This window comes from Muscardinus avellanarius (genome assembly GCF_963383645.1).
Source record: "Muscardinus avellanarius genome assembly, chromosome: 5".
NCBI lineage: Eukaryota > Metazoa > Chordata > Mammalia > Rodentia > Gliridae > Muscardinus > Muscardinus avellanarius.
Window position 1 is genome coordinate 50,335,861 of NC_137790.1, and position 19,735 is coordinate 50,355,595.

Below are 19,735 nucleotides of genomic sequence, written 5' to 3' on the forward strand. Positions count from 1 at the left end.
TATTATGCTAAGTGATATTAGTAGCAAAAAGTGAAAAGTTGGATGTTTTTCCATATACGTAGAAGCTAGGGAGAAATGGGATACAGGAAGGACTCTAGACAAAGGAGGAGAAACCCTAGTGGAGTGATGGAGGGAGGGAGCATCAGGGCAGGAGGCGGGATGGAGACTTGATTAAGGAAACACTTCAATGGACATGACTTTCAAACACAAAATTACTAATGCAATCTCAATGTTGTGCACAAGAAGGGTGAGGGAGTGGGGTGGGAGTTGCTTACCAAGTACTGTGTACATGTATGTCTCTATCGCTCAGAACTTCATTGTGATGTATGATTACAATACGCCAATTAAAAATAAAAACAGGATTGGGAGTGTAGTTCTGAGGTGGAATGCCCCTAGGTTTAATCCCCAGCAACACACACACACACACACACACACACACACACACACACACACACACACACACACTACACTAATAGATACGATATTACTGGTAGCTTCTTCATAGGTAGGTTTTTTTTTTAAAGAAGTTTGAGCAGGTTCCCATTAATCCTTTGTTTTCTTGAGAGTTCAAAACATCAGATCTTTTTGCCCTGCATTTATTAAAACTATCAGGTTTTACCTTTCTTCCTGTCATATGGAGAATTTGATGTTTTAAATTATTAATCCAATCTCACATTTGTGGGATAAATTTTACTTGATCATGAAGGATTCTCAATTTTATCTGTTGCTGGATATGATTTGCTACTATTTTTAAAGGACTTTTTCCATCTGTGTAAGTGAAGTTTACTGACCTGTGATTTTTCCTTCCTTATAATATCTTTATCAGATTTGGTCTCAGAGTTATCTCGGCATTTTGAAATCCCTTGAGAAGTTCTCCCTTTCTCTATTGTCTGAAAGTATGTATAGGATTGGTATGATTTGTTTCCTAATTCACTAGTAAAACTCTTTGAGTTGATAAGTTAGTTGCTTTCAGAATTTTCTCCATATGTTTTTATCTTGTTCTTTCAGCAGTTTGACCATAATGTGTCTAAGTGTGTTTTTGTTATTTGCTGAGCTTCTTGAATTTATAAGCTGAAGTTCTTAACCAAATTTGAGGATTTTTGATCATTACTTTAGATATTTTATCTCCCCTATTCTTCCTCTTCTTTGCTTTCTAGGATTCTAATTGAATATATGTTAAACTGTTTAATCTTGCCCATAAGCCCTTGAAACTTTCTTTAATTTTTATGTCATTTTCTCCTTGTATATTTGAGGGTAATTATCACACAGCTTCTGAGCTTCCCCTTTTTGTCTCTCTCTACTCTGTGTTTTCCCTCTTCAATTTCCAAGTGTCCTGGTCTCCCCAGCCAGTTTCCTTCACACTGTATTCAGACTGTAGCTGTCTGCTCAAGTTTCAGTCACTTCTGTCCCACAGACTGGTAGTGTCCTTAGTGGAAAGACCATATAAATTTGGAATAGCCCTGAGTTTCTGGTTTTCATTGCTGTCCTGTACATTAGAGTAGGTTTTGTTTTGTTTTTAACTTTTGTCAAGAGTTTAAAATTTTCTGTGGGACAATTAATATGGTTCCATCGACTCTATCATTGGATCTAGAACTCTGCTTTCTGTATTATTAGATTTAATTAATGTGTTAACCACACCCTTTGTTTACCAAGTTAGAGATTCTATTATCCTCACCTCTAAATAACTAAAAATTATCTGGGCGTGGTGGCACATATTGTAATCCCAGTACTTGGGAGGCTGAGACAAGGAGGATCGCAGGTTCACAGCCAACCTCAGCAACTTAGTGTGGTCCTCCTCAACTTAGTGAAACCCCATTTCAAAGTAAAGAATAAAAAATAGAGCTGAGGGTATACTCAAAGTTCGAATGTTCCTGTTTCCAAATCCTGGTACCACACACACAAATAAATAAATAAATAAATAAATAATCAATCTTTTTTTGCAGTACTGGAAGTTGAAACCCAGAGGCATTCTACCTCTGAGCTATACCCTCAGTCCTACTTTTTATTCTTTATTTTGAAACAAGGTCTAACTAAGTTGCTGAGGGCCTCACTAAGTAGCTAAGGCTGTCCCTGAACCCATGATCCTCCTGTCTCAGCCTATGCATTATGAACCTGCTGACAGTTGTTTTCCTTACAACCACTGCTTTAGTTTAACTTAGCTTAGATCCTTGTTTAACTAGTTTCTTGCCTTCTAACCACAGTCACTTCCCATTCTGCATCGGGAATCACCCTAGAAAGCATTTCTTATTATGGCACTCCTTTGTTTTAAGATACTTCTATGTTCCTCCAGGATTAAAATTCCTTGACTTGGTCTACCAAGCCCCTTACGATACAGTCTAAGCCAGGCTGTTGTTTCATATAGAGCAAATGCTGTATGTTAAACTCTTCTCTGTTCCTTGGACACCTCAGAACTTTCTATGTGTTTGTGATTTTTCACTTTGTATCCTACTTACTTGGGTTACCCAATTTCATTTGAATTATCTTGATTTAATCTTAGAATCCAATTCAAATACCACCTCTTCTGGAGAGTATTCTTTGGCTCTGTTACCTCTGTCCTCAATACCTCTCCTTTATGTAATAAAAGTAGTTAGAAGTCTTCATGTTGACTTGGTCGGTGGGTCTATCTCTATCTATCTATCTATCTATCTATCTATCTATCTATTATCTACCATCTATCCCATCTTCTACCTGCCTACCGCTTATCTTTCTATCCATCACCTGACTGTCTCCAATAAATATAGTTTCCTCTCCGCTGGGCGTGGTGGCACATGCTTGTAATCCCCGCGCTTGGGAGGCTGAGACAGGAGGATCGCACAGGTTCGAAGCCAGCCTCAGCTACTTAGTGAGGCTTTCAGCAACTTAGTGAGACCCTGTTTCAAAAAAAAAAAGGCCTGGGAGTATAGCCCAGAGGTAGAAAGCCTCTGGGCGCCACCCCCAGTACCACACACACACACACACACACACACACACACACACACACTATATATATATATTTTCCCTCTTTCTCAGAGGATTATAATCTTAGTCAAGTGGTTGTGTCTTTCAAATATGTCTTTTGGGATCAGATGCAGTGGCATAGGCACCTGATATCTGAGGTGACTGAAGCAAAAAGTTTGCAAGTTTGAAGCCAGCCTGGGCAATTTAGTAAAAAGTCTCACTAAGTTGGCATTATGAAATCACTTGAGAAGTCTCTCTCTTTCCCTAAGGGAAAAAAATAAAAATAAAAAGATCTAGGAATGTAGGTCAGGGGTACTGTGCTTACCTAGCATGTGTAAGGCCCTGGTTTCAATTCCTAGTGCTACAAATTCAACAAGAAAACTTTTTTAATATTCATATTATCTAGTTGGACTTGTATATACTGTGCAGATCTCTCTCTCTCTCTCTCTCTCTCTCTCTCTCTCTCTCTTCTCTCTCTCTCTCTCTCTCTCTCTCTCTATATATATATATATATATATATATATATATCTCAAAGGATACTTCTCAGCAATTATAAAATAGTTGTACACACAGAAATTAAATACCCACAAATCTGAAAGGAGAAACCTATCGGCCAGTTCACATGTTATTATTTTATCCATTGTTTCTTTAGAAACAAGTGCTCCCCCAGGAAGCTTCCCCATAGAGTTCTGCAGGAATGGTGGAACCTGGGAAAATGGCAGATGCATTTGTACAGAAGAGTGGAAAGGGCGGAGATGTACAATTGGTAAGTAACTTGAGATGATATTAGGTTGAGATTCGGGGGACCCTTGTGTGATAACAATAGCAACAAATATTCTGGAAGCTTCAGATAGTGATTATAATTTGTGGGCATAATTCCTACTTCATGGTCATAATAGTGGTGGATTTAAGATATTTATATTGATTTAGTAGACAAAGACAGGCCAGGCGTGGTGGCTCACGCTTGTAATGTCAGCATTTGGGAGGCTAAGATGGGAGGATCGCGGTTCACAGACAGCCTCAGCTACTACTTAGTGAGGCCCTCTGCAACTCAGTGAGACCCTGTTTCAAAAATTTAAAGAATAAAAATTAGGGCTGGGGTTGTAGCTCAGAGGTAGAATGCCTCTGGATTCCATCTCCAGTACCACACACACACACAAAAATATTGCCAGGCATGGTGGTGCATGCTTATAATCCCAGTACTTGGGAGGCTGAGACAGGAAGATCCCAGGTTCAAAGCCAGCCTCAGTAGCTTCGTGAGGCACTCAGCAACTTCGTGAGACCCAGTTTCCAAATAAAATATTTAAAAAATAGGTCTGGGGTATAATCTGGAGGTAGAAGGCCCCTGGGTTCCACCCCCAGTACCACACACACAAAAAAAATTTTAATAGACAAAGCCAGGTTATCTTTTAGGATTATTTAACTGTTTAATTAATACAAATTGTCTATTTCCTGTCAGGTTTCTCTGTAAACTCACAGCTTTGGTCCCTTCTGGCTGTGGTGTCTAACAGATATGCTTCCCTCAAGTCCTTACAATTGATGATATGCCGTATTATCCTATTTGAAATGTCATCTTTTTAATATATTAAACTTTTCTAAAATTGAAATCCCTCTCTACTATTTATATACTTATATAAAGTTCTATATTTTCTTCTTTTTTCTTTAGAAAATTAATAACTTAGTAGCTTGACTTCAATGAGTGGTCTCTCACAATTCAAGTTCCAGGCAATTTGTTAATCTAAAGTGTTTCCCAACACTTTCCACTTAATGCTGCCTTCTTGAAAACTTAGAGTCCTACAAAGCCACTCTTATAACTTCCTATATTTCTACCAGTCGGTACATCCCACACACATGATTTTGGACACTTTGACCCTCACTGTTATGGCATCCTCTGCCACCGTAGGCTATGTATTTTTATTTTTAAGATCCTAACTCATGTGTTACACACTATCCTTGATGATGTGTCAGTGCTCACATCTCACTTATACTCCTTTATATGTTTTTCACATTTTAACTGGAACCTCTTATCTAACAGACTTGTTATTCTAATGGCAATAACTTAGCCAGACAGAAAAGCATAGGAATTCCTGCCAGGCCAGTGGGTTCTATAAACTTTCTATTATCTGTCAAATCACATTACATAGGTTATGAACTTTGACTTTTATCTAGGCTCAAATTTGAAAGAAATGTGTACTTTATAGTGACTTTTTTTCCTTTTCATTACAGCTAATTTCTGTGAAAATAGTACCTATATGGATCTTACTTTTCCAAGAATTCCAGTGGGTAGATATGGAACTTCTTTGCAAACATGTGGTGAGGACACTCTAAATGGTATGTGTTTTTCAAAAAAAAAAATCTCCTCTTGTGAGGAATAAGAGTTGCTATGCTGAGTCACACCAATCATTTGCCAAACTAGTGTTAGGCTCCTGGAAGTAATATCAGGGATGGGCTTGGTTTCTTTTTTATGATGTCAATATTCAAAGTTTATGGTAGTACTTTACATAATTGTAATTTTCCTAAAATACTTAATATGGATCAGTTGCTTGTGAATCCTCTTCATACTTAATTAATTGGCCTGTTTTTCAAGCTTACTCTGTCTCCTACACTTTGATCAAGTGGACATTTTTTTTAAATTTCTTTTTTAAAATTTTAATATATTTAATTTTATATAATTTTATATATTTTTATTATATTCATATATCATATTGGGGTAAAAAACATGTGTGTACAGACATGTACACATCACTGATTTAACCCCTACCCAATTCCCACCCCATTCCTTCCCTGTCCCTCCCTCCCTTGCTCGGCTTAGTGGTTGACTTCGATATGTTTATGTACATTGTGTGTTTTAGAGATTTTCCTCTTCACCCCTCCTTTCTCCTCCTTTAGCTTGTCTTGTTTGCTCCCCCATAGGATTTCCTTTTTCATCTAGAATTTCTCCTATGACCCATTTCTCCCTAACTCTCACATATTAGGGAAAGCATCTGATTTCTTATTTTTTGTGCCTAACTAATCTCACTTAGCATAATGTCCTCCAGTTCCATCCATTTCCCTGAAAATGATGTAATTGAGGGGTTTTTTTGATGGCTGAGTAAAATTCCATTGTGTACATATCCCACAGTTTTGTAATCCATTCATCTGTTGATAGACATCTTGGCTGGTTCGATAGTTTGGCTATGGTGGATTGTGCAGCTATGAACATAGATACACATGCATTAGTTTGGTAGTTTGGTTTCTTTTCTTTTGGGTAGATACCCAGAAGTGGTATTGCTGAATCAAATGGTAGATTTGTTCCCATTCTTCTGAGGATTCTCCATACTGTCTTCCAAAGTGGTTGTACTAATTTGCAATCCCAGCAACAATGTCTTAGAGTTCCCACTTCTCCACATCCTCACCAGCATCTATTGTTGTTTGTGTTTTGAATGATTGCCATTCTAGTTGGAGTTAGGTGAAATCTCAGGGTAGTTTTGATTTGCATCTCTCTGATTGCCAGTGATGTTGAGCATTTTTTCATGCATTTATTGGCCATTTGAATTTCTTCTTTTGTGAAGTGTCTATTTAGTTCACTTGCCCATTTTGTTATTGGATGCTTTGTTTTCTTAGTGTTGAGTTTCTTGAGTTCTCTGTATATTCTAGATATTAGTCCTCTATCGGAGGGGTAGGTGACAAGAATCTTCTCCCATTTTGTTGGCTCTTGATTGAGGTTCTTGACAGAAGCTCTTCAGTTTCATGCAATCCCATGTATTGATACCTTTTAATTTGTTGTGCCTTTGGGGTCTTCTTGAGAAAGTGTTTATCTGTGCCTATGTGTTGCAGTGTGGGACCTATGCCCTCTTCAAGGAGCTTCAAGGTCTCTGGTTTGATTTCCAAGTCTTTGATCCATCTTGAGTTGACTTTTGTGCAGGGTGAGAAAGTGGGATTAATTTCCAACTTTCTGCATATGGTTAACCAGTTTTGACAACACCATTTGTTGAAGAGATTGTCTTTTTTCCAGTGTATGTTTTTGGCCCCTTTGTCAAAAATCAATTGGCTGAAATTGTGTGGACTTGTTTCTGGGTCTTCTATTCTACTCCATTGGTTTATGTATCTGTTGTTTTTTTTTTTTTTTTCCAGTACCATGCTGGTTTTTTTTTTTTTTTTTTTTTTTTTTTTTTTTACAATGGCTTTGTAGTATAGTTTAAAGTCAGGTATTGTGATTCCTCCAGCATGGTTTTTGTTGCTGAGAACTACCTTGGCTATTCTGAGCTTTTTGTTATTCCAGATAAATTTAAGAACTGATTTTTCTATGTCTGTGAGAAATGATCATGGTAGTTTAATGGGCATTGCGTTAAATCTGTAGATCACTTTTGGAAGAATGGCCATTTTAATGATATTTATTCTGCCAATCCATGAACATGGAAGATCCTTCCATCTTCTATTCCTTTTTTAGTGTTTTATAATTTTCTTTGTAGAGATCTTTTACCTCCTTGGTCAAATTTATTCCTAAATATTTTAATTTTTTGTGGGAGATCCTGAGTGGAAGCATTTTCTGAATTTCTTTCTCAGTGGATTTATGGTTGTTGTACAGGAAAGCTTCTGATTTTTTAAGATTGATTTTGTATCCAGATACTTTGCTGAATTTGTTGATCAGTTCTATAAGCCTTTTGGTTGAGTTTGTTGGGTTTTCTAAATATAGTATCATGTCATCTGCAAATAGTGAAAGTTTGAGTTCTTCTTTTCCTATTTGTACACCTTTGATTTCCTTTTCTTGCCTTATTGCTCTGGCTAGAGTCTCTAGTACTATATTGAAGAGAAGTGGTGATAATGGACATCCTTGTCTCGTTCCGGTTTTTAGGGGGAATTATTGAAGTTTTTCCCCATTTAATATGATGTTGGCAGTGGGCTTATTGTAGATTGCCTTAATAATGTTGAGATATGTTCCTTCTATTCCAATTATCTGCAGTGATTTTTTTTATCATAAATGGATGTTGAATTTAATCAAATGCTTTTTCAGCATCTATTGAAATGATCATGTGATTTTTGCCTTTGATTCTGTTTATATGATGAATTACATGAATTGATTTTCGTATATTGAACCAGCCTTGCATCCCTGGGATGAACCCTACCTGGTCATGGTGTATGATTTTCTTGATGTTGTTTTGAATGTGTGTTGCTAGTAATTTGTTTAATAGTTTTGCATCCAAGTTCATCAGAGATATAGGCTTGTAGTTTTCCTTCCTTAAACTGTCTTTATTCAGTTTGAGTATTAGTGTGTTGTTGGCTTCATAGAATGTATTTGGCAGAGTCCTTTTTTTTCTATTTTGTGAAATAGTTTGAGTAGTATTGCAGTTAGCTCTTCTATAAAGGTTTTATAGAATTCACTTGGGAAACCATCTGGTCCTGGGCTTTTCTTTGATGGTAAGCTCTTTATTGCTGTTTCAATCTCTTTGTTATTGGTTGGTTTAAGTGTTCTATATCTTCTTGACTCAGTTTAGGAAGATTGTATTTATCTAGGAAGTTGTCAGTTTCCTCCAGATTTTCCATTTTGTTGGTGTATAGTTTTTCAAAGTAGTCTCTGATAATCCTCTGGATTTCTACACTGTCAGTAGTAATGTCTCCTTTTTCATCCCTTATCTTCATAATTTGGGTTGATTCTTTTTTTTTAGTTAGGTTGGCTAGTGGTTTATCTATCTTGTTAATTTTTTCAAGAAACCAGTTTTTGGTTTTGTTGATTTTCTGTATTTTTTTTTATTCTCTATTTCGTTAATTTCTGCTCTAATTTTAATAATTTCCTGTCTTCTGCTGGCTTTGGGGTTCAACTGTTCCTGCTTTTCAAGGGCTTTGAGGTGTGTCATTAAGTTATTTATTTGAAGATTTTATGTTTTTCTTATGTGAGCACTCAGTGCTATAAATTTTCCTCTTAATACTGCCTTCAAAGTGTCCCAGAGGCCGGGTGTGGTGGCGCACGCACGGTTGTAATCCCCGCACTTGAGAGGCAGAGACAGGAGGATCGCGCAGGTTTGAAGCCAGCCACGCGTGCTGGCTTAGGAGACCCTGTTTCCAAATAAAAATGTAAAAATAGGTCTGGGAGTGTAGCCCAGAGGTAGAAGGGCTTCCAGGAACCCCAGTACCACCAAAAAACAAACAAACAAACAAAAAAAACCCCAAAAAACCAAAGTGTCCCAGAGGTTTTGATATATTGTATCTTTATTTTATTTTCATTTGTTTCTAGAAATTTCTTGACTTCATCTCATATCTTCTATGATCCATTCTTCATTCAGAAGTGTGGTGTTCAGTCTCCACATGTTTATGTTGTTTTTCTGGGTCTTCTTATAGTTGATTTCTAGTTTCATTCCATTATGGTCTGAAATGACACAGGGAAGTATGTAACATTTTTTAAATTTGCTTTTGCTCAGCCGGGCGTGGTGGTGCACGCTTGTAATCCCCGCGCTTGGGAGGCAGAGACAGGAGGATCGCGCAGGTTTGAAGCCAGCCACGCACGCTGGCTTAGGAGACCCTGTTTCCAAATAAAAATGTAAAAATAATTCTGGGAGTGTAGCCCGGAGGTAGAAGGGCTTCCAGGAACCCCAGTACCACCAATAAATAAATAAATAAATAAATAAATAAATAAATAATTTGCTTGTGCTCATTTTGTGTCCTAGGATGTGATCTATTTTGGAGAAGGTTCCATGAGCAGCTGAGAAAAATGTAAACTCTGCTGTAGTTGGTTGAAATATACTATATGTGTCCAACAGATCCATTTGGCTAATGGTGTTCTTTAGTTCTGAGGCATCTTTACTGACCCTTTGTCTGAAAGATCGGTTTAGTGTTGTGAGAGGTATGTTGAAGTCTCCCAGTATTATTGTGTTGGGATTTATGTGTGACTTCATGTCACAAAGAGTTTGATTTATGAAAGTAGCTGTACCTATGTTTGGGGCATAGATGTTGATTATTGTTATTTCCTCTTGCTGGATTATTCCTTTTACCAGTAAAATATGACCTTTGTCTCTTCTAATAAGTTTGGGTTTGAAGTCTAACTTGTCTGATATCATAGTTGCTACTCCTGCTTGTCTTCGAGTTCCATTAGCATGGATTACCTTGCTCCAGCCCTTTACCTTGAGTTTGTTCCTATCTTTACTTGTAAGGTGTGTTTCTTCTAAGCAGCAGATGGATGGATTCTGGTTTTTAATCCATTTTGCCACTTTATGTCTTTTTATTGGGGAGTTCAGGCCGTTTACATTCAGTGTGATTATAGAGAGATAATTTTTAATTCCTAACATCTTAAGATTTTATTTCTGTTTGAGATACTGTTTATACTTCTTTGCTTAGTTGTCTGCTGTATGGGAAATCTTGTTTCTTTGCTTCTGGCATGTATTACCTATTTCTTCTTTGCAGTTAATCTCCTTGAGTATTTTCTATAGCGCTGGTTTTGAAGACATAAATTCCTTCAGTTTCTGTTTGTCATGGAAGCTTCTTATTTCCCCATCTAATTTGATAGATAGTTGTGCTGGGTAGGAATTTTTTGGCTGGAAGTTGTTTTCTTTCAGAGTTTGGAATATGTTACTCCATGCCCTTCTGGCTTTCATAACTTGGTTTGGGAAGTCTGGAGTGATTCTAATAGTTTGCCTCTGAAAGTCACTTGGCCTTTTGTTTTTGTTGCCTTTAAGATTCTCTCCTTGGCTTCCACATTAGTCATTTTGAAAATTATGTGGTGTGGGGATCCTCTTCTCTGATCATGTCTAAAGGGAGTTCTATAAGTTTCCTGGTCCTGTGTATTGACCTCTTACTCTGTGTTTGGAAAATTTTCTGCTATTACTTCCTTGAAGAGATTATTGATCCCTTTGGTTCACCTTCTTTTCCCTCTTCTGATCCAATTATTCTTAGGTTAGCTCTCTTAAAATGGACCCATATTTCTTCAATATCAGTTTCCTGCTGTCGGATTTTTTTTTCTAAATTAGAAACTATGCATTCATTTTTGGAGTGATCATCTTCTAGAAGCAAGATTCTATTCTCCATGTGGTCTAATCTGTTGTTTATACTTTGAATTGAGGCCTTTATTTCAATGATTGCATCCTTTATCTCTTTTTTACTCTCTCTGAATTCTTTTAGAAAATCCTCTATTATTTCTACAGTTATTTTCATGATTTGATCTTCTAGAGATCTCTGAATTTCTGTGTTATCAGGTTCTGATGTTGTGGGATTGTGGGCATTCATTGCTCCATTGTTATTCCTCTTTCCCATGGTTTCGGAAGTTTGTGCCTGCTCTGGGTTCTTTCCTGGGTCACTACAACTTCACTTAGGGTGCTCTGGATCTTGAGTCTGTGGTATCTGTCACCACTACTCCTTTACTGGGTTGTATCACAAAGTTTCAGACCCAGGGAGTCAATGGAGGCTGCTTGAGACCATGGGGGTGGGTGCCAGGCTTGGCGTTCTCCCGCAGGGAGTTGTGACTATGGTATGATATCTCTGCCACCATCATTCCCCCACTGGGTTGGACTGCAAATATCTCTGACCCAGGAAAACTATCTGCAGAAGTCCCTGGGAGTGCAGTACTGGGATTTCTCCTCTAGGGGCCGCAATTTGACTCACGTTTGTTGAGTGCGCTGATGGAGCTGTAGTGGACTCAGTGAATTCACTGCTGCTGCTGCTGTCAATATGGTACCGCTGTCAGAACCTCGGCCATGAGGTTGGAGTATTTCTTCTCTGGTTTTGAGCTCTGCTCTGAGTCCCTGCAGGGTGTACTCAGCTCGCTGTCCTCCCCTCCTCTCTGGAGCCTGGTGGGTTGTTGAGTGCATTGGTCTGAAGCCGTCTGGTGAATTCGCTGCTGCCCCCGGCAGTAAGGTGCTGCTGCGGCGTCCTCGGCCGTGAGGCCGGCGTACCTCCTGTCAGATCCTGAGCTCTGTTTTGAGTCCCCCTCCTCTCTGGAGCCTGGTGCTGCTAGGTGACATTTGTTTTTTGAGTTACATAGTTTGCTCAGTTTTCAAAATTAGTCTAGATTATAGACTGTCAGATGACATTTTCCCCATGTGGAGTGGCAATTAGTTAGGTCTCTTTGTATTTAGTAATCTTTTATCTCTTTGGTCATTTTAGTTATCCATCTTGGAATATTGTCTAGCTTCATCATGCCTTTCTTAAACGTGACAACCTTATTTGCATACAGGCATTCCAAGAGTAAAGGGCAAATAATATTTTCTAATTCTAATGTTTCCTGATAATATCTAGAATGTTGATGACTTATTTTATTTAAATGTGACATAGTACCAATCTTCTGAGACTAGCCTTTATAAATTCACAAATCCCTTTCCTGATAGCTAGATTCTATTCTGTCATATAATTTTCCCTAAATGTTTTTCCTTTCTTTTATTTTCATTTACTTTCTTCTCAACATCCTGCAGGTAACCCCCTATTTCCTACAGAACTGGATAAATCAAGAATACAGCCAACTTTAGATAATTTACAAAAATGTTTAATAGATTTGCTGTCAGTAGTGACCCTGAGGAGAATTTCATACTTATTTTATTTATGTTTACTTGTGTGCATGTTAAGGGAAGAACCCAGAGAAGGCACAAACTTCCGAAACCATGGGAAAGAGGAATAACAATGGAGCAATGAATGCCCACAATCCCACAACATCAGAACCTGATAACACAGATACTGAGGGAAAATTCACCTTTTGATTAGCTGTCCCTTTAATTACAATTCTATCAATAGCAGCATTTGAAGTATTAGCTATGGGCACTGTTGGCCTAAGAAAATAATGGTTTATATTCACTGTTCAGAGGATTGACTGTGGCAGCTAGGCTGGGCTAGGGAGTCCAAAATAACCTCACTCACATGTCTTATGCCCTGGCCCTAGATAGAGCACCTCTGTTCTGCTCTACATTGCAGACCCACTGGTGCATTAGACCTGCTTTCTTACATGATAGTCTCAGGACAGCATTCTAAGAGGACAAAGGCTGAAACTTCAAAGCTTCTTGAAGCCTAGACTCTAGAACTCACACATTTCTACCATATTCTGTTGACCAAAGTCACAGGTTAGTCCAGATTCTGGAAATGGAGGAAGAGACTCTACTTTTTGATGGGAGGAACAGAAGAATCACACTGTGATGGACCATATATACATGGTCATTGTGGTTATTGTGGCTACCTTTGCAGACTCTGCCTTCTTTTTCTTTAAGCTGGAAATCCAAGAGCAATCCGGATGTGCAATATTACTATATATGGGGAGATTCAATTACAAAATGTCACAAGAGGACGTTGCGATGAAAATCTGCAAACCCTGGAAAATCAGGTATGCCATATGGCCCATTTGATGGGGAACTTAAAGAGGTCTGACTCTGGGCAAACTCTTTGTGCTTCAGATATCTCATAGTCAAGTCAATACTTTAAAAATTCTTATAAATAACAAAGTAGTAACTGAAATTAATTTTTTAATTAATTTATTTAAAGTTAACATCTGTTCGTGAAAAGGCTAATTGGACATGTTAGCAAATGATAATCTATAGTACATTTTAAATGACATTACCTTTATAAACTAGCGAAGTTTTGACTGAAAACAGAAGCCAGGTATTTGAGACCAAAGGAAGGATGTTTTGGTGACTTACTGGATCAGAATGGATGGGAAAAAACTGACCAAAGGCCCTTTCAAACATGAAACTCCAAACCTGATGCTGATCACAGAGCTGTACCCATGAGCAGAAGAAATGAGGACATCTGACTAGATTATTTTATGCAGAATGAATTATTTTATACTAATGATGTAGGTAAATGCATATACATGCAAAGGATAACCAAGGGCCAAGCAAGGAAAGGAAGAGTAAATGTACCTTTATGCAGATATTTTTATGTGCCAGGCATGTTACATATCTCTTATTTAATCCTCTCAAACTTCTGTGAGGCAAATGTTGTTCCTATATTACAGTTATTATTATAACTATTAGTTATAGCTAATAGTTCTTGCTAGGTGAACAGCACTTTTTGCATGCCAAATACAGATGCTTCTGGACTTATTATAGGGTTATATCCTGATGACCTCATTGTAAGTTTAAAAAATTGTAAATTTAAATTGCAACACATCTAACCTACCCAACACCATCATGGCTCAGCACCACACTGCACTGTAGAGTTATGAGCTATTTATCCTCATTTTTATATGGCTGGCTGGAAGCTATGATTTGCTACCACTGCCCAGCCTCTCAAAATTAGTGTATTGCATATCACTAACTCGGATAAAGATCAAAATTCAAAATCCAAAGTACAATTTCTATTGACTACATTATTTTCTCACCAATCTAAACTAAAAACATCTTGTCAAAACCATGGTAAGTTCAGGACTGTCTTCATGGTGCTGAACATTTTGCACATGCTAATAGTTCTTAATATATATTTAATCATTTTAACACCATAGATAAGTATTAATATGCCTGTTTTGTGGTTGAAGAAATGTGGCTATGAGAGGTGAAATGTTTTGCCTGGTGACTACAGCCAAAAATGAGAGCTGCTCTTGACTTTAAATCTACACTGTACGCCGGGCGTGGTGGCGCACGCTTGTGCATTCAAGCATTCGGGAGGTTGAGACCGGAGGGTCACAGTTCGCGGACAGCCTAAGCTACTTAGACCTCTGCAACTCAGTGAGACCCGGTTTCAAAAATAAAGAATAAAAAATAGGGCAGGGGGTGTAGCTTGGAGGTTGAATGCCCATGGGTTCCATCCCCAGACCCGCAAAAAAACAAAACAAAACAAAAAAAACTACACTGTACTGTACTGATTCCCTAACCACAGGTACTCAAGGAGTGGGTGGGCGTGGGTGCAGAAACAAGTTGGGATGTATAGGTGGCTGCCAATCACACAGATTTGAAGAAGAACTGCAAATTCTGTTATCTGACAAGCCAGCATTTGACTCAGCTCTGTCACTTACAAGCTATGTGGACTTTGGGCTAGCTCCTTATCCTCTCTGAGCCTTCATTATCTATCTATTTATCTATCTATCTATCATCTATCTTACTGAAGACTTTTTAACTCTGGGGTATTCTACCTCTGAGATAAACCCCTGGCTCTTTTTTAAATTTTGAAACAGAGTCTAAGTTGCTGAGACTGACCTTGAACCTATGATCCTTGTGTTTCAGCCTTCCCATGTACTGGGGTTACATTCATGTACCCGTGATCCTGGCATTCTCTAAGCTTTTAAGTGGGATGAGTGTGCTCAACTCACAATGTTGTTTCTCTTTTACATATGATAATGCCTATCAAACATCTAGCAAAGTGCAGAGCCCATAGCGGGGGGGGGGGGGGGGGGCCTAGCTATCAAAGGAGACAACTTACCTGTTTCTGTCTACTGATTGTTGTTTCTGACCTTTCCTTGAATGGATAGCCTGTAACACTGGTTTTAATTTTGAAATTATGCTGCCATCTAGTGAAAAACTAAGCTTCCTGCCAGATTGACACCCTAATGACAATATGGATTAGCATGTTTTAGCCTCAGAACACAGAGTCCTGGTGCCAGTTTGGTACCCAAAACGTAGAGGTACCAAACTGGAGAGATTGTCTAGGCCAGTGCTTCCCAAAATATCTGTACCAAAAAGCCAGTTTAAAAAATTTCAACCCAGCTGGGCGTAGTGGCAAACGCTTGTAATCTCCGCGCTTGGGAGGCGGAGATAGGAGGATCGCACAGGTTCAAAGCCAGCCGCACTGGCTTAAGAGACCCTGTTTCCAAATAAAAATATAAAATAGTTCTGTGAGTGTAGCCCGGAGGTAGAAGGGCTTCCAGGAACCCCAGTACCACCAAAAAAAAAAAAAAATTTCAACCCAGATTTACGGAAGAAACATTTGCATAATACAATAAAAATGAATTGCTAAGAAAGTAAAGATACACAAGACGCAAAGCCTATTTTGAAATTATTTGTTATTTATTTATTTTATTATTGCTACTATAAAATTGCTCTATATGTTGAACTGGAAAACATTATACTAAGTGAGTTTAGTCAGTCACAAAAGGTAAGAAATCAGATGCTCTCCCTAATATACAGAAGCTAGGAAGAAAATGGGTAATAGAAGGAACTCTAGATGAAGAAGGAGAAACTATAGATGAGCAAATAAGGCAACCTACCTGAGGGGGATAGGGGTGAAAAAGAGAAATTCTCTAATGTACATTCAGAAACATATCAAAGACAATCACTAAGCCAAACATGAGAAGGAAGGAAGGGAGAAGGAATGGGGTGAGAACTGGGGAATAGATAAATGAGTGATGTTTGCATGTATGCCTCTACCATCTTGTACCCTAAAATGTATGACTATAATGCACCAACAAAAATAAAAAATAAGGCAATTTAAAAAATAAATAAAATTTGGGGAGTTTTCTATAAAAATAATAAAAATAAAATTGCTGTATAAATATCTGATCACTTACTCTCGGTTTTTGTTCTTATCTCCCTATTGACTTTGTAACTATTAGTGAACCACCTTGGTCCTTGCATATACTTTAGTAGCTATGATCTCTCTACAGCAGCCCATTATAGAAAGATACCAGTCTGAGACAAACAGCAGTCTGCATGTAATGTGTCCTTTACACAAGGAAAGAAGTAAATATGAAGAACTGGGTGGATGTGATCCGCAAGAGATTGAAGCTTAGATAAATTTCAGCTTCTTCACTTACAGTTGCTTGCAGTGAGTGAGCATTTCTTTTTAATTTTTAAACAGATAGAAAATATCACAACTGAATCTAGGAGTATTTCTATTGAAGTTCAAATTTTAACATCCAATGCCAGTACATTGACTGCTGATAACATCACTTCTGCTACTAAAGTGCTTGGACAGATCTTCAACAAATCCAGAAATGCTGATGCTGAGGTAAAACTCAAGACTTTAAAAATTGAGGGAGGGAGAAAAAAGGAAGAAAGAAAAATACCCCAAATCCTACTCCTAATCCCATGATATGATTTGGGCATGGTTTAGGGTAATTAAAGCCATTTTGTAGACTATCCTATTTTGGGATAGTCACATGATTATTATTATGTTAAATCTTTCAGAAAATTTTGGAATTAACAAGCCTCTTGCTTTATTAATTTGTGTTTATCAACTGCATTTGACCTCAATATTACTCTTTTACTTCAAGTGAGTGGGTTCCAAAGAATTCATGCTGGAACATTCTATCTTAAACTCTCATCCTTTTGTGCTAAGTGTATTTGCATTTTGTTCTTGGCTTTCTGAAAACTTTAAGCCTATTTTACATTTATGATATCATAACCTATTAAACTCTAATACCTGAAAACAAGAAGTCTATCTACTCAACACTTACCAATTCATAGAGCTTGTGGTATTGAAGATTAAACCCAGGGATGCTTTACCTCTGAGCAATACCCTTAGCCCTATTTTATTTATTTATTTATTTTTACTTTGAAACAGAGTCTCACTAAGTTGCTGAGGGACTTATTAAATTGTTGAGGCTCACTGTGAACCTGCAATCCTCCTATCTCAGCGGCCCAAGTGCTGGAATTATAGGCATGTGCCACCATGCCCATTTTCACCTGTGTTTGATTGTAAGAAAACCACATATAATTTTATTAAGTCAAATACTTCTATAACTAAGTTAAAATAAGTATTATGGGCTGTAATGTCTTAATAGTCAGAGCCCGTTGTTGTTCCCATTTTGTTCCCGCTTTTGTATCCAAGCATTTGCTTTTATGTTTTGGGGATGGGATGAGACGAGATTTTTTTTCCCAAAAAATTCTTTTTTTTTTTCTTTCTTTCTTTTTTGTTGTTGTTAGTGCATTCCAATTACACATCATAGTGAGGTTCACTGTGATACAAATATACATGTACATAGCTTTTGGTGTATTTTCTGGTTAATAAAAGGGCTTTTTGGTAAGGCCTGTGGTTACTGTTATTCATTGTAGAAGTAAATATAACATTGAGGCTTGTTAAAGATCTTGTTGTGAGGCAAATTCAGAGGCTTAAAGCTCCTTATTCATTACCTTAATTAAATATTTTTACTTTTCCTTGTCTTAAGTTTCTCTTTTATATTATGTAGATCAAAAAATAAATCTTTAATTAAAAAGCACACAAAACTTGCCCTTTGGATTGTCTAATGATCCCATTTGGTACTGTGATGATTCATCATAGTGATGGTAATGCATGATTTGTGTCTTCTCTGATGATCAGTTCCTTCTCCTTCCCAGGCAAAAAAAGTTGCTGTAACCACAGTGAGTCAACTTCTGGATGCCAAAAAAGTCCTTTTTCAAGAATCTGCTGCTACTGATAATGATAATGCCCTTGTTACGTAAGCACACTTTCAATTTAAAAAAAAAAAAAACTTGAGAAAGTGCCTTTTACCTTTGTAGGTTAGAGCATTAATAGAGATGTCTATTTCTCTCATTGATGCAGTAAATCACAGGTTCATCTGAAATGCAGGCAGAATCCTTGGCTTTCCGCTTGATCTCATTACTACGTATAGTGGTATTTGTCACCTCCTGGTTCCAGGAGTTGTCATAGCCTGGGAGATAAGAGAATAACTGGGATGGGCTTGAGAAGAATTTGTTTCCCTAGCCTTTAGGTTATTATGGTCAAGGGGAAACCTCATGGTCCTCTCACTTCGTTCTCAAAGCAAAGCCTCCAGAGAACAACCAACTTTGCAGAACACACTGCCAGAGCCAAGCCCACATGAAGCTCTCTCTTCTCAGGACCCTGGTGTGTATTTTGATTAAGCTTTCTTTAGCTTTCCCAGAGCTACATTGAGAAAAAAGAAGATTCCAACTCGACTTCCTTTCTTTCTTCTTGGTACTTATGTATTACTTTTGGTTGTATATTTGTGCTAAAATCCATTACTTTATTCATAGAAGCCCTTACTGGGGTTCACTCTCTTTAAAACCCCCTTTTACATTTAACTGTGCATACTCATTGTAGAAAAATAAGTAAATATATTGATAAGCAAATTTTAAAAATTATCCTATCTTTATTAACATATATATCTCCCAGGTATGTTTGTTGTGTTTGTGTGTCACATTTATAATTGTTATATTGATAAACATTTAAAGATATAAATATCTACACATATGCACTGTAATTTCAGATTACTACACTATATGAGTGAAGTTTTATCTAACCAATTATTTGCTCTGCTGGACATTTGGATTGTTTCAAGTCTTTTAATATTTTGAACAATCAGCATTAATGCTGCTTGCATAACCCATTATTCCCTAGAGGACATTTCTATATGTAGTTCTCAGGTCCCTAATGCTTACAATCAGCATCTATTTAGTGTTGAGCCATCAAAGTAGAAAAAGCTTGAAACAGAGCATTCAAAAGCTAGAAGGGAAGAGTAGGAGAGTAGAAGGCTGAGGTTAATTAATGGAGGAGCTACATTCAAATAGGTGTATAAGTGTGAATGTAGCATGGTCAACCTGGACACTCATTGTTGGGAGAGTGAGATAGGGGAAGAGGGAGAGAGGGCACCAAGCACTGTCTGATTGTATGCCATTTTCAATATGATTTACATAAAAACAAAATTTAAAAAATCAACTAAAATTATTAAAAACCATAGGCACTGAAAATGTAAAACTTTTGGAAGAACTGTGAGATAATAAGTTTCTGTGGATTAAGTTATCCTCCCCCAAAATAAAAAGAATAAAAAATAGGGCTGGGGGTGTCACTCCGAGATACAGTGCCCCTGGGTTCCATCCTTAATACCTAAAAAAGTAATTAAATAAAAACATTATTCAAAAAGCAAAAAAAAAAAAAAAGATTATTCTTGTGAAAGATAATGGTAGAGCTTGTACAAATAGGTTTAGTGGTCTATTTCATAACCTGAGATTCAATAGGCGCCTGG

The 19,735-nt window shown here is 37.5% G+C and overlaps 1 protein-coding gene across 1 annotated transcript in view; it reads left to right on the forward strand.

Moving 5' to 3' along the window:
- ADGRG7 (adhesion G protein-coupled receptor G7) overlaps positions 1 to 19,735 on the forward strand; it is a gene marked incomplete at both ends in the record, with an annotated part of 61,811 nt that overhangs the window by 7,864 nt on the left and 34,212 nt on the right. The window contains 5 exons of the mRNA XM_080696502.1: positions 3,590 to 3,703; positions 5,164 to 5,268; positions 13,095 to 13,207; positions 16,612 to 16,761; positions 18,090 to 18,190. Coding sequence (XP_080552628.1) covers positions 3,590 to 3,703; positions 5,164 to 5,268; positions 13,095 to 13,207; positions 16,612 to 16,761; positions 18,090 to 18,190 — 583 coding nt within the window. The remainder of the gene's footprint in view (positions 1 to 3,589; positions 3,704 to 5,163; positions 5,269 to 13,094; positions 13,208 to 16,611; positions 16,762 to 18,089; positions 18,191 to 19,735) is intronic.